We start from the raw sequence: 14302 nt of genomic DNA on the forward strand, positions 1-14302 counted from the left end.
CCAGACGCATTTGCTGTAGGGCTGCGCAGGAGCGGCATGAATGCCGTTGATATGCTATGGCGAGTCGTATAGCTTGCATATTGGAGTTTAGGATCATGGTCCCCACTTTTGTCGCTTCTCTCTCGTTGTCGTTCCATTTGTCGAGTTTTCTGTCATTGTTGGTGCATTGTTGGAGAGGGATAGGGGTGGGAAAGAAAGCATTACACTGGCGTTTTTTCGCGTCGCGCATCTGCACTTCGCTATTGCATATACAAGTCTTTCTCCCGTCGTTGATAAATTTCTCCTTTTTTGTTGCGTTTCCTTTTCCTTTACCATTACAATCCGTGTAGAAGTGGGCTATTTCTTTACACTGTTTTGTTTGACTTGGTTAGTAATATAGTAATACATATAGATAAGGTTTCACCTCATTCATGGGAAATTTTAACATTTCTGCAGCATACCTCAAGAACGCAACATGCAGAGGAAGGTGACCCAAGGTCAACGTAGGCTCTAAAGTGTTCAAGTGGTTCCAAGATTGTATCCTGATGAACTTTGCCACAGTCCTAGTTTCTTCTTGTCTTCTAGCTAAGAGCCAGGGTAGCCTTTATGTTTTCCTACGTACATGCGAGAGCGCTGTACACTCTCCAATCCACCCCTCACTCATCTCAAGCCAATGGCAAAATGAGCATCTCATAATTCAGATACCCAGAAGCTACCCATTCCCTCAAATCCTCCAGTACACACAACCTGAGCTCGAGCCAATCAACCGTCGCTCCTGAGCTTCCTCTTAGACTTGACCTTATCCTCCTCCTCCATCGCAGACGCTTGGCGCGTCTTGCGTACAGAAGGCTGCTTAGCCGGCGCGGGAGCCGCTTTGGACTTTGCCGGCGCTTTGGCCTTCGGGACAGGTTTAGACGGTGCTGGAGCAGGTGCGATAGGGATGTTGGCAGTTTTTTTCGCCTGTCGTGTTAGGGGAGGCGTGAATCCGAACTTATTCTTGGCGTGTGCTGCGGCATTGGGAGCGATGCTGCGAGCTGGGGTGGTGGTGGCGCGAGACCTGGTTTGGCGGATGGTATGGCCGCCGAGCATTAGAGGCTTGTTCTTGAGCTTGAGTTTCTTGGGTGGTGAGGGAGTGTCGTCCTGTGAGTCACCGTCGTCGCTAGATGCCTCAATGGTTTCTTGCGCGTCTTCGAAATCATCATCGTCGTCCTCAACTTCGTTTTCAGGGTCGCCGTTGTCTTCGTGGACATAATCGTCGGCTTCAGGCTCGTCCAAGATACTCTGCTTAGTGGTTCTTCTGAGGGGTTTCGGTGGTAAGGGCACGTCCTTTTCAGGGCTAGGTTCTTCGGTCTCAATCTGAGCCTCCGTGAATAGGACACACTCCTCCTCATCCTTAGACTTGGTCTTTCCCTCCTTCTCAGGCGGAGCACTGCGTCTCCTTGTAGTACGAATAGCGCGGGTTTTCTTCGTTTGTCCTAAAGTTGCTGGACCGTTCTTCGCCCCCGTGGCTTTCGCTTGAGCAGCCCTAGGCTTTGATGCAGGACATCTGGGTGCCTTGATAGTAGTATCAGGGACGCCCAAGTCTCCAAAGAGATCAACAGAGTCAGCGTCGCTCACCGGAACAGTTGGCGAGTCTGCAGGAGCTAGCATGCTTGACATGAGTTTGCCCAAAGCCTCGGGCTTATGCGGTGGAAACAGCTTACGCGATATAGGCTTTGCCTTTGATGGGTGCTGTGTATACGAGGTCGAAGTAAGGTCCCGAAGTTCACGTTTTGAGACTGACGGTCTCGACATCGGTGTACCTAGAACGATCTCAGGGGCGGGTGTTTGCTTGCTGGGTGTCATCGGCTTCTCGACGTCGCTGTAATGCTCGTCCATGTCGGCACTGTCGCCTCCCTGGTCAGATTGAGCACTGATGATGGCATCATCAGACTCGACTACGATGGGTGCTTTTGCAGATGATCCGGTATGTTTCAATGCACCTCCATGCTTGGTTGATAGAGTCGGTTCTTCGTTGGTAATATCCACATGAGTAGCCTCTTTCTTCGACTTGGCCGCAGCACGTCTGCCCTTAGCTGGCGGTGGCGTAGACTCGTCTTCCTGGTCTTTGGGAATTTTGCTAGGCTTCTTGTTTGCAGCTTTGATAGCACGTGCCTTAGCAAGGGAAGCGACATTAGCCTTTCGCTTTTTCTTGACTGGACCGTCTGAATCACGTTCGGAAACGCTCGCTGTGTTCTTGGACGCTTTCGATCGCTTATGCGGGTGAAGAGGTTGAGTTTCTGGTTCAGCTACTGCCGTTGTAGAACTATGATCTTCGGTAGTATCCAGATTGTGGGCAAACGATACATCTTCCATCCGATCTTTTTCGGGAACCGCTACCACACTGGTACTGTCATCGACGTCGGGTACGGTGGTGTTGTCGTCAACCGTAGTATTCGGCTCTACGTCGGATGGGGTTGGAGGCTTGGACAGCCTATGAGCCAGTTTCGCCGCACTTGCGTTCTCTTCATCCGCGAGCAATTCAGCAGGTGAGATCCGAGATTTCTCATGACGGACTTCGTCTTCAGATGGGAATGGCAGGGGCGGTAAGGCCACATTGCTTTCCAACTGCAGCTCCGACGTCGGACCCGCGAATAATGGACTTGCTTCTCCAGCTGCGACCTCCGGAGGTTTGCTAGTCGATGGATCGCTATGATCACGATTCTTTGAGGGCAAAGGTTCGGAGAGAACGCTAGGCAGTGAGTCGGCGGCCGCATCCCGCAACTGCGCTTGCCATGGCCCTTCGACATCCTCTTGGACACGCAAGAGTGCCTCGGGTGATTTTGGGCTTAACGAGTCACCCTCAATGATCATGGAAGAATCTGGTAGAATGGAAGTTGTAAGTTCAGACCTGAATTTCGGCGCCTCATCGGCTTTCAAGTGTGCCGGAGAGTCTCGCACTTCAGGAAGCGCTTCTGGCGGCAATCGCAGAGGTTCGGTAGCAGGTTCAATTTGCATTGCGGAGCCGTCATCGAGCTGCTCTTCATTATCCAAACGATCTTCCTGTGTCTGGATTCGGCTTAATGCTTCCAAAGCACTCTTGATAGCTTCTTCATCGTATTTATTACCAGGATTACGCGGCGTCTGTTGTACTTCATCTGGGATCACGTGCGATTCTGGCTGCATCGACACGCCCGTCCGTGGCTTTTGGGAAGCTCTGTCGGCCTGTGAAGAGCTTTCCAGGTTTGACTTGTGCACTACGAGGCTGTCATGTCTTGAAGAAGCCGATGCAAGGGTGATCGTTGATGCTTCCGCAGCCTTGTCATCTTCTGAGCCAGAACAAGATTGCATCTCGGAAAGCTTATTACCTTCAGCATCATGGAAGACTGGTATAGGGTAAGTTTCAACAGGTCCCTCTTCGGCATCCACGTTATCTTGCACCTGAGGGCCGATGTTCAAGCGCTCGGTTTCAGCAACGATAGTGCGGTCGTCGATATCCATGAGATCCGGGGCTTCGACATGTTGGTCATCTACCGCTGGCAGATCAGTTCCTGCGTTCTCGGTGAAATGTGGAAGCGTATTCGTATACGAGGCCGTGTTTTCGCGTTCCAGGCCGAGCTCGGAGGCTGGCGACGTAGGATGTACGTGTTCTCCGTTCGTCTTGAATTCCTTGGGAACGATTGCGGTTCCATCGGACAGTGGCGCTTTGTTCGGCTTTTTGACAGGAGTTTCGGGTTGAGCGGTCGGCGAATCTACCTTTTCAAAGAGATTTGGGGCTTCGCGATCGATGAGGGCCGCATCCCGACCTTGGTCATGCAAGCACTGAGTATCAGCGCCACTGGTAACTTCAACCTCTTCCTGGCCCTGGCTCTTGTTTGACTGCTCACTAGCGTTCACCTTATCCTCTTTATCGCTTGCCCAATCGAAATTCTCAATCTCTTGCAGACCGTCTTCCCAAATATCTGTATGCCAGTTGTACGCGTAAGAATCCGGTGGGTGTTGCTGGCTTTCGATTCGACCGTCGGTGTGCACGCGTGGCGCGTCGTTCTTGTAACATAGCTCTTCCAAGGACCAAGGAGCCACCACCTCTGCCTCCAACATCTCGTAACCAACCAACTCTCCAAATAAGTCGGGACCATAGGCGGTACAAGAGGGCAGGTTCGGGTCGTCAAAGCGCGCGGTAGGTCCGTCCGGATCGTATTCGAAATCCATTTCGTGGGTGGGGGAGTAGATACGCATGTCTGTTGTCTAAACAAACTGATCCAAAAACGGCAATCGTGCAAACGGTCTTTTGTTGGCCTGTAGCGTTTTGCTCTTTCGCGCGTCCAAAGGCGGCGATTCTTGGTAATAGAGACCGGCGCACGTATCCGCTATTCTTTCATGACCAATTGATACCCGCGTGCACGAGTATCTCTCAAGTGGTGAGGAGATGGGGTTGAGAGGGCGCCGCTGCAGGTTGGTGAAGTAGTTGAGTGTTGGAGCCGTGCGCAGTCGCTGGTTCTAGCTCGCTTCCCAATTAGATTTTGTGAAGTGAAAGAGTCTTAGCGAACAGTCCTGTTGAGGAGCATAAAGGTCACATGTTGTCAAGTAAGTGTTACCGGGATCTGCTGTAGTAATCTGGCTACTGTAATCTGTTAATCGTAACGTGTAGACCGTAATCTGGAGACCGTAATCTGGAAACCGTAACCCGTGAACCGTGGACCGTAAACCGTAAACCGTAAACGCGTTCTCACCTGATGTGGACGCGCCTTGTCAGCCCACATACCTAGACTATGTGACCTGACATGCTAGTTCACGTACGTATTTTTTCTCACCGTGAACCTCACCGCAAAAAGCTTGGACTCGTGTACGAATGTATTATAACGCGAAAATATCCAGTCGCTGGTGGGTATCATGTTCAAGCCGCCAGCTCTTCACCAGTTCTCCAATCCTTGCTCAGCCAAATCTGATAGTGTGTGCGAAATGAAGCGCCAAGAAGGGTCGATCGTATAGGAAGTCGCGGAGGTCTCGTCGAATAAGTCAAGGTTCGTCATATCGGTATCGCATTGCTGATAGCATTGCCCGTGTCCACAGGTAAAGCCAGTACACTGCTGCGATTAGTATCAAGTTCGAGAATGCGGCCAGGAAACTTACGTCTTTCCGGCATCAGTTGCGCAACAGCAGCAGAGAAGCGATGCTGGCCAACAGAAGATCTGGGAAACATGAGCGGATTGCCACGCGCACATTTGGAATCTAGGGAAGCCGTACAGCCATGCCGACCGTGACTACGAAGCCAATCGTAGGTCCAATAACCTTACAATGACATGGGTTCTGATCGCTATTTTTGGGCGTGTGGTTAGTAAAGGCATGAACGTTCAGCTCGCGAATTACTTACGTTCCGCACTGGATGCACAGCGGAAGAGGAACGAAGTCGCACATGTTGACAAGAGGAGGAGGATAGATTCGCTACGAGTCGATTCGTTTGATCAGAAATACGGGATCTAATGCTGTAAGTCGCTGAGGGGATGCAGTGGACAACAGAGATGTTGGAAGTAGGAAGGCTGACAGGAAGTCGCGATGCTTGTTGTCGCGCTAGTGTCGTCATCGGGCTTCGATTCGCGATCGCCGGGAGACACGCGTCAGCCGCAATGCGCTTCTTCAATTCGATCCTCTGCATTCACCAACAAGGCTTGCCCTGAACCTGACCTAGCTAATGTAGCTATTTACAAGATGCGTTTTCGCGAACCTGGTTTCGGAGTACGTTCCAGGCCAGTAGATGGCAGCTGTCTGGTACCTGCCAGTCTACTCGGAGGCCGGAGATGACGACGCAAATTCCTAGTAAACACCGCCTCCTACTACGTGACAGAGTCCATTATACTGCTTGTGTCTTTGCTGAGTTCCAGGGGTTTTTTACGAACGTGCCACATGAAGGAATACACTCTGAGACGTTGTTTGTCGCGAATTGGGATATTAGGCGGACAGTCATTAACACCGCAATCAGCCATCAGTCCTCCATCTCTTCCCGTATCAGCTCTACCTCGACAGTCCTTTGGCCCTCTTGGATCTTGCCCTTCAGTCCATCGTTGTATTTGTCGAAGCAGAGTCTCCATAGGCCCGGCTCGCCTTCACTCTCAACGGCGATAAAGCCCTCCCAGTCCTCGAAGGTGTAGCGCTTCTCTCCGTTTGAGCCGACGCGGGCGTCGAAAGGCCCAGCCTGCCCCTCCTCCGCGTCAACGCGTAGTCCATGGCTGAACTGGAAGATGTCGGATTCGGTATCCAGATAGACCCAATTGAGCTGCGGTGGGTTATCTGAGATCGTAGATACGATGCCTTCGTAATCTTTCTTTGCGAAAGGAAGGTAATAGCCGGTGAAAGGGTGATGCGCTGGCCCTTCGTATGTCGATAGTTGGACGTACAACCTGCCGCCGCATAGTACGATCCGACTATTCTTGAACAACTCCTTGCGATCCTCCGGCGTTCTCATGGTCGCTCGACATCGCATGTGACATTTCTCGCCTTTCCAGTCGTCGTCGTCGTCCTCCTCAGCCTCTTTCTTTGCGTTTTCCGTTTGACTTTGCAGGGTCAGAACGGATGTTGCGGTCATAGGGACCGTTCCCACGAGAGCCAGAAGGCCGAACACCATTTTTTCAGCCTGTTGATACAGAGACGGTACGTTGGGATACTTTCAAGGTTGTGTTTAGGTACAAAGTGTAACATGTGCTAACTGGTGAGGTAGCACATGCGGTGCGTCGGAAACCCTACATCACGACGCGACAAAAAGCAATAGATCACAATCGCACTTCATGCATCTCGCGTAAAAGCCCATGACGAAATTCAAGGCGATCATCATGTGGCTGCATGAGCAAAGTTACAAAGCCAATCAAGCAGTAGTGCGCGGCTAGCTTCCGATACCCGCTCCACTTAGTTTCAGATGATCGACAGATCAATAGTGAATGCCGGTGCCAATGACGAACAACAAGCCTCATATGGCTGATCCCTGGAATTCATGAGTTATGAGTCCACTTTGGGAGAGAGGGTATAACCTTATTGAGGAATTGTAGTCGAAGCTACAGCATTAGCCGGTTGCTTTACTCATCTCCTGCATTAGAGCTATGAGCAAGCCCGAATCGCAGGCAATACTATAGCCAATTCAGCACTCATGCTCGCGAAGATCACCTCGCCGACCCGTCGATCGATGATGTACCTGCGGCTGATAGATGCGCGAGCTTCGGACATGTCCGTCCAGCACCTCCGATCGAGAAGTTTATCAACCGAGACTTGCTCGCATAATCCATCGGAATCTACTCCTTCAAACCCTTCCTACCAACACTTTGAGTTCTGGCGTGGTCAGCACAACTCCCGCATCGCAGGAAAGCGAAGATACCGCATTTGACTATACCTCCACCGCACCCCCAACTCACACCACCGCAAACACCGGACTCCGAAACCGCACCAGAATCTGAATTCAAGATGGCGGACGCAACCAAGAAGTACGGCAGTCACATCCGCATTACCTCTTGTCATGTCATATCTAACATATTCATAGCCTCACCGACACGGCCAACAATGCCACCGGCGGCCGCGACGGCGGACCTGGTGACACCCTTGGCAAACTAGGCGGCACAGCCACCAGCGCTGTAGCACCGAAGAACAAGAACAAGAAGAAGAAAGGCGGCAATGGCAACAACGAAGAGGAAGACGAAGAGACCACCGAGGGTTTCGGTCTCGACAATGGATCGGATGTGAAGGGTAGCTTGAAGGTGCATATCAAGTTGGACCTAGAAGCGGATATCAAGGTCTACGCGAGGATCAGGGGAGACATCGCGATTGGTATTTTGTAAGATAGAATGGCCCCAAAATCCGAATAGCATATTGTGTGTCAAGTCCTAGGTTGTGGCAGTTAGGCATTGATCTTTTTCTTGAATCCTTTTCGCAAGTAATTTGAAATGTTTGTTGCTTCATATCATGTGTTCAAGCTATTGGAAGGGGGACATAAGTGAATTCGTGATGCTGAGTTGCTGAAGGCCGTGGTCTCTGGATGTGAGATGGATGCCCCGATCTACTCGACCTTTCCTGCCTCGGCTAGAAGCGCTGGACCCTGAACGTCAGGCTGCATACCAAAAATAATGCTGAGAGTCATCCACCATGTCGCCAAACGATGCGCCGGCCGCTACCCCACGCCTTTCCAGAGTTCCAACAGTCGCTACATCGATTATTCTGCTCACGGCGCGACTTCCACAAGCTCTCGAGGGTTCCGCGACGCGTACAAGTGCGGATCGCGTATGGGAAGAAAGGCAACATGGCGGGGTATGAAGACTGGTCGCAACAGCAGTTGATTGCAAGGATACAAGAATTAGAGAAGCAAGTCGGAGGGAATACCCAAGGCGCGACTGAAGAGAAGTCCCCGGTGCCTACGAACGAGCAGATATCACCACCTCCAGACTCGCCACAGTCATTAGCCTTTCGCAGAGTCAACAAGCCGCCACCCAAAGCCTTCGATGCCTCGAAATACGCCACACGGTTGATCGCACTGAAGTTTGCATATTTAGGGCAGAAATATAATGGATTTGAGCATCACAAGAACAATACCACGCCATTGCCTACAATAGAAGAAGAGGTCTGGAAGGCGCTGGTCAAGACACGGTTGATAAATCCTATACCTACGGACGGTGATGAGAAAAGATTTGAAAGGATTGATAGAAAGACCTTTGCGAAATGGGATAGGGAAGGCGCGGATGTAAACTGGGATGGCTGCGAATACTCAAAGTGCGGACGGACGGATCGGGGTGTCAGTGCCTTTGGGCAAGTCATTGGTGTGAGAGTCAGGAGTAACAAGCCCAGACCTGTAGAAGAAGTGGAAGGAGAGAAGGAAGTGGGCAACGAAGAATCATTGCCTTCTTCAAACGATACCCAGACCATCCCATCAAAGCCGTTCAACGATCTCACCGACGAATTACCATACATCCAGCTTCTAAACCGCGTCCTTCCTCCCGACATTCGCGTTTACGCGTGGTGCCCGAATCCACCAAAAGACTTCAGCGCACGCTTCTCCTGTAAAGAACGACGGTACAAGTACTTCTTCACCAACCCTTGCTTCGCACCCGTACCCGGCTCCTCTGGTCTATACAAACCCAGCGCATACGGTGCCACTACGGCAGATGACCAAGAAACGATGCGCGAAGGCTGGCTCGATATAGAAGCCATGCGAAAAGGATGCAAAGAGCTAATCGGCCTCCACGACTTCCGCAACTTCTGCAAAATCGACGCGAGCAAACAGCTAACAAATTTCCAACGGCGAATCTACCACGCTGACATCGAGGAGGTCTCTCCACTATCTCTCCCAGGCTTCCTATCACACCCAGCTCTTTCCGCTCCATCTCTGTCAAAGAACGGAGAGCAAGCAAAACTATACTCCTTCACCCTCCATGGCTCCGCATTCCTCTGGCACCAGGTCCGATCCCTAGTCTCGATCCTCTTCCTCATCGGCCAAGGTCTCGAATCGCCCTCGCTAGTCCCCCAACTCCTCGACATCACCGCCAACCCCACACGACCGAAATACGAAATGGCATCCGACGCCCCACTCGTCCTCTGGGACTGCATCTTCCCACACGCCTCGGAGGTGCAAACCTCTGAAGAACGCGAACGAGGCTACGAAGACCGGCTAGAATGGGTATACATCGGCGACGAAGGCGGCAGCGAGCCCAAGGCCAGGGGAACAGGCAAAGGCGGCGGTCCCAGCACGATCGGCCGCGGGAAATGGGGTCGCGGCGGCGTGATCGACGATGTCTGGGAGATGTGGAGGGGGAACAAAGTCGATGAGACGCTTTCGGCGCTTTTGCTGGACAAGATTGCGGGTTTGGGACAGTCGACGCTGGATGCTGAGGTGCCGGTTGAGCGGCAGAGTATTGGGATAGCGAGGGGCGGACCGCGGTTGTTTGATGGAGGGGATATTGGGAAGGCGAAGGGGAATTATACGCCGTTGCTGCAGAGGGAGAGGCAGGAGTCTGTCGAGGTGGTCAATGAACGGTATAGAGTGAGGAGGGGCATTGATGCTCGCGTTAAAACGACGGACGATGACGGGGATGAATAGATTACTGAAGGCGTGAGATAGAATCGAGTTTACTCGTTCGACACGACATTACAGTCGAAACATGCCAGGTCGAGCAAAAGAGAAACTTTATTGGGTATCATGATTTGTTGCTGCATCTTCCAATCTTTGGCCACGGTGATCCATCCTTCAATCCCCCTTCGCCTTTTTTCCACCTTAACCCCAATATCCCAAAGTCCACCATCCCCCATCTAATCCCCAGTATTCAACTCCAAATCGATCTGCACGCCATTGCTTATAGCATAGTCCTCACACGTCAAATTATCGTGAAACGGCCTCTCCCCCTGCCTCTTGAGCATTATCTCATGTACCGGTCTGCCAATCTTCGCCGCCACCATAGCCTTCAGTAGTTTGATAGGGTCGCTGGGCAGGCACGGCACTTGTGTCTTTGTTCCGAGACGGTCATTGATAGTGACGAGGATCATGTGCTCAGAAGGTGCCGCAGGAGCGGCTGCGGGTTTCTTCTCTTTGGGTTTGCTGTCGCGGTCGCTGTCTCGTGGTTTGCGGTCGCGCGAGCGGGAACGGCGGCGCCGGTCGCGGCTTCCGTCTCGTCTGCGCTCGCGGGAGTTGTCTCGGGGACGCCGGTCGCGTTCTCTGGAGCCATCGCGTCTGCGGTCGCGATCGCGGTCTGAGTCTCTCGGTCGCCTTTCTCGATCTCGGTCGTCGCGTCGTCTGTCTGGGTCGCGGCGGTCGCGGTCGCCTTTGTATTTGAGGCCGCTGAAGGTTTTGGGCTTGCGCGGACCGGGGGATCTTCGTGGAGAGCGAGAGCGGGAGCGCTCTGGTTTTGAAGACTCCATGGCTATCGACGTGTGTATGAGATGTGTCCGCGGGTGTTGTGCTGGTGGAGAGGGAAGAGCAAGTGCAGGTCAGGCAGCTTCGTCGAAAACGTGAGCTCGGCATCGCGCTTATCGATAAGGAAGCTAGCAGAGCGCGTCATCCCGTCCCGCGACGCTTCCTTTCATCCCCACATTCCGCCGTCTGTACTTGTCCCTGTCTAGGGATGCCTCCTTCAATTCGAATATCATGTTGAAGCTTGTTGATCGCTTCAACTCTCCGCCGGCGCAGACGCTGCAAGTACTGCAGCCCACATCGTCGACCATCACATACACGGTCTCGACGCGTTCTGTACCCAAGACACTTCCCGCCTTGGTAGCATACTATGCAGGGATACTGACGAGAGTGCTGCTGGGTATAGCCAGTGTGCTATTGTTATGGATGAAATGGCGCGTCACACAAGCTCAGTCTCTGGATCTGTCGCTGGGTGTATTGGGCTATGAGACAGAAAGGCAACTAGTAAAGCTGACGGAAGCTTGCCAATGGCGATATCTGGTACCCAGTACATTGCTCATACTCTTCCTAGTCTTTCGCCGAAACTATACAGGTACATTCTTCGCCGTCTTCTCAGCCTCCCCTAAGCCCAAGCTAATACAGATCATAGAAGAATCACTCACCGTACTCCGGGGCCTCGGTGTCCAGACCTCGACCACTTCCTCTACGTATCTCCAAACACCTACTACGCGCTTCATACCGACTACAAGTATACAGGACGTCTTCATACACGAGGCCTTCAAGGGGTTCGAAGTGAGGTTTTTTCTCATGATCGTCGTGGAAGGAGAAGGAGAGGTGGTGGTCGTCTTTCCGAGACTGCTACCGAGAAGGGCGACACTGGAGACTGTTTGGCGCGGCGTCAGGGGTGGGTTATGGGAGGATAGCGTCAGAGCGCCGACAGAGAAAACAAGGCCGTGAAGAAAGCGGAGGACATCGTAGAAATGACATGTCATTAAGCGTTTGCGTTGCGTGTCGTAATGGTTGAATGACCAGAACACTATCTACGTCCCAAATAACGCCTGACGAGAAGTCTAAGTGAGCATTCTGAAAGGCAGTTGTGATGATGCAGTCGTACCTTCAAATTGGCTGCGTTACGACTTCCTACACACGGCTCCTCCATGTCTCCTGAACTCGGAGCAGGAACCGCGCCCAATCTCTTCCATACTGGTATCGATCTCCTACTGGTGTCCAAATCCCAAATACGCCATGAATCCAACCTGGTGCCCCCATCATGAGCTTCCCCTCAATATCTGTACCTGGTAGAATAATCCTTTGGACTAACCACCAAACCCCGCCCCTTCTTCGCGCCCCGATAAACCGTCTCAATAATATCAATAAACTCCTGCTTATCCTCCAACACCCAATTCAGCTTATTATTATTTCCCGTTCCGAAATCGCACATCATGTGTTTGTTGCGGAAGAAGAACATGACGGTACACGGGTCGTAGAGCTCGTACATGGCTTTGAAATCGGGGACTTCGTCGAGGTCGCAGAGGTAGATGGCGCAGAAGTTCTTAACCCGGTCGGCGATCTTATAGAGGACTTCGTCTTGTTGCATGCAGTCGGGGTCCGAGTCGCGGCCGAAGCGGATGAGGACGAGTCGGTCTTCTTCGCTGAGGATCGCTTGGTCGACGTGCCAGCCTGTGCGGAGGTGGGGGAGGACTACGGAGCCCATGGTGGGTGGATACGCGTATGGCTGAACTCAGGGTTGGAGGTGTGCGACCGTGGAGGATGGGTGGTCGAGATGGCCGGCAGCGAAGGCGGGGTTATTAGGCTCGATGCGATGATGTAGTATACGGTTTGTGCGGTCGAGCGATAAAAATGTGTAGCGCGTTGGAACGTTCGTATAATTATGTTTGCGCGATCCTTCAAGGTATGGAAGGGTTGAAAGAAAGTTAGTCGCGCCAGGCAGCTACCGCCCGTGATCTAGAAAGTTCCCGAGGTCGCCCCACTGGACTTCGACCTGAACACCTTGATACCTCTTACAATCCTTTCACTATTTCCTACGTGCAACACTTAATATATAAGGCGCGATAAACTCCCTTCATTCCGATAAACGTGCACAATACATGGCAGCGGCATTCAGCTTGTGTGGAGCTCGATTGGCTCCATAGACTCACCTCCCGGGCATGCAACCACTCCGCCTTGCCACTTGGGCAGACGTCGACGACAGCTGTATTGGCCTATAGAGCCATATCAGGCAGATTCCTCGCGTACTTTACTTGATCAGTACCACGGAGCACGTCCATAAAGCGTCTGGGTTCTTGTTAAAGGCGCTACATCTGTCCTCCTGTCCTTGGCTGCATTTGCTTTTGTTGCAGCCTTCTCAAGTCTGTGTAACGTTCGTTTGCGCTTTGTAGCTGACCGCCTCTCCTACAAAATTGATCTAATCCACATCTGCTGCTACCATGCGGGCACGTCGGCTGATGTACCAGCCGCCTGGGTGATGACAAAAGGTATAGTATGAACAAGCTGCAGACTGCCCGCATCCCGCTCAAGTCCCCCGGGAACCAATAGCATGTCCGCTGTGTGTGGGTACACTTTCGTAAGAACAGACTAGCAAAGAGGCCTAGTCCAGTCATAGGTAACCTACTCGACTCCCCTGCGATGGGTGTGGGCAAAAGGTGTGCGGGACGGGGCGCGCGGGATCGGGAGTACCCTTGAGACATGGCCGGTAGGATTCAACTTTGATGCAGGACGAGGCACCCTCTCTACGCGTTTGTTGCAGCTCTACTAGAGTACGGCAAGTTGCGAATCGTTGAGTACAACATTCACAGACTATGCTACGGAAACATTCAAGCTGTTCTTGGGAAAGTCTACCACTGTCACACGCCACCATCTCACACTGATCGGGAAGGTCTTAGTCGGACCCAAATGCCATTTTTGGGATAGATTCGGGTGTTGCCGTAGGTCTGGTTGTGCATGTGGGTGCTAATATACGTGTAGGCATCGTCAGGGTGATGCCGCAGCGCACGTATTGCATTAGCGAACAGCCAGAGTGAAGCATCATCGGTCTACTTCATCAGCGCACATCATGGGGAAGTCGCCTTGACAGACACGGAGAAAGGAACTGGTTCGAGCAAAGCCGATTATGGGGATTCTTCTTCCTGCGAAAATCTGTTTACAGAGTACAACCTCCGTTATGCCTGAGTAAACCTACTGCGTCATCGCGCCGAACGACACACACCACGTTGATTGTTATGGTACTGCGAGTCGGACCGATATCGTACTCAGCACCCGCCCATGCATACTGCAGAGGAGAACTCTGTCATTCAACCGACCAGTGGGTGTGCTACCTATTCGATGTGCCAAGTGTAAACCCGTGACAGCAGTCTGAAGGTAGGAGCACTTCTTCATGCTTGTTATGTGGACGGGAACTCTGGCTCGGCAGATTTTATCCGCCTATTCCGTTGTTTGCGTACTCGATGT

General features: G+C 52.2%; 6 protein-coding genes across 6 annotated transcripts; 2 read left to right on the forward strand and 4 right to left on the reverse strand.

Annotated features, from left to right (window-relative positions):
* Nucleotides 1-741: 741 nt before the first annotated feature.
* J4E86_005388 (uncharacterized protein) lies at nucleotides 742-4170 on the reverse strand (the record flags this gene model as incomplete). Its single annotated transcript, XM_051445922.1, has 1 exon — nucleotides 742-4170. One exon carries the CDS (start codon nucleotides 4168-4170, stop codon nucleotides 742-744), a length of 3429 nt encoding a protein of 1142 aa, XP_051302689.1.
* Nucleotides 4171-5941: 1771 nt separating this feature from the next.
* On the reverse strand, nucleotides 5942-6580 carry J4E86_005389 (uncharacterized protein; the record flags this gene model as incomplete). The annotated part of the gene is made up of 1 exon (XM_051445923.1): nucleotides 5942-6580. One exon carries the CDS (start codon nucleotides 6578-6580, stop codon nucleotides 5942-5944), a length of 639 nt encoding a protein of 212 aa, XP_051302690.1.
* Nucleotides 6581-7407: 827 nt separating this feature from the next.
* On the forward strand, nucleotides 7408-7778 carry J4E86_005390 (uncharacterized protein; the record flags this gene model as incomplete). Its single annotated transcript, XM_051445924.1, has 2 exons — nucleotides 7408-7427; nucleotides 7484-7778. The coding sequence occupies 2 exons, from the start codon at nucleotides 7408-7410 to the stop codon at nucleotides 7776-7778; spliced, it is 315 nt and encodes a 104-aa protein (XP_051302691.1).
* Nucleotides 7779-8095: 317 nt separating this feature from the next.
* Nucleotides 8096-10027, forward strand: J4E86_005391 (uncharacterized protein; the record flags this gene model as incomplete). Its single annotated transcript, XM_051445925.1, has 1 exon — nucleotides 8096-10027. One exon carries the CDS (start codon nucleotides 8096-8098, stop codon nucleotides 10025-10027), a length of 1932 nt encoding a protein of 643 aa, XP_051302692.1.
* Nucleotides 10028-10236: 209 nt separating this feature from the next.
* On the reverse strand, nucleotides 10237-10842 carry J4E86_005392 (uncharacterized protein; the record flags this gene model as incomplete). The annotated part of the gene is made up of 1 exon (XM_051445926.1): nucleotides 10237-10842. One exon carries the CDS (start codon nucleotides 10840-10842, stop codon nucleotides 10237-10239), a length of 606 nt encoding a protein of 201 aa, XP_051302693.1.
* Nucleotides 10843-12116: 1274 nt separating this feature from the next.
* Nucleotides 12117-12548, reverse strand: TXNL4A_1 (Thioredoxin-like 4A; the record flags this gene model as incomplete). The annotated part of the gene is made up of 1 exon (XM_051445927.1): nucleotides 12117-12548. One exon carries the CDS (start codon nucleotides 12546-12548, stop codon nucleotides 12117-12119), a length of 432 nt encoding a protein of 143 aa, XP_051302694.1.
* Between the last annotated feature and the right edge of the window lie 1754 nt (nucleotides 12549-14302).

Source organism: Alternaria arbusti (assembly GCF_024043155.1).
Source record: "Alternaria arbusti strain BMP 1465 chromosome Unknown scaffold_6, whole genome shotgun sequence".
Taxonomy (NCBI): Eukaryota; Fungi; Ascomycota; class Dothideomycetes; order Pleosporales; family Pleosporaceae; genus Alternaria; species Alternaria arbusti.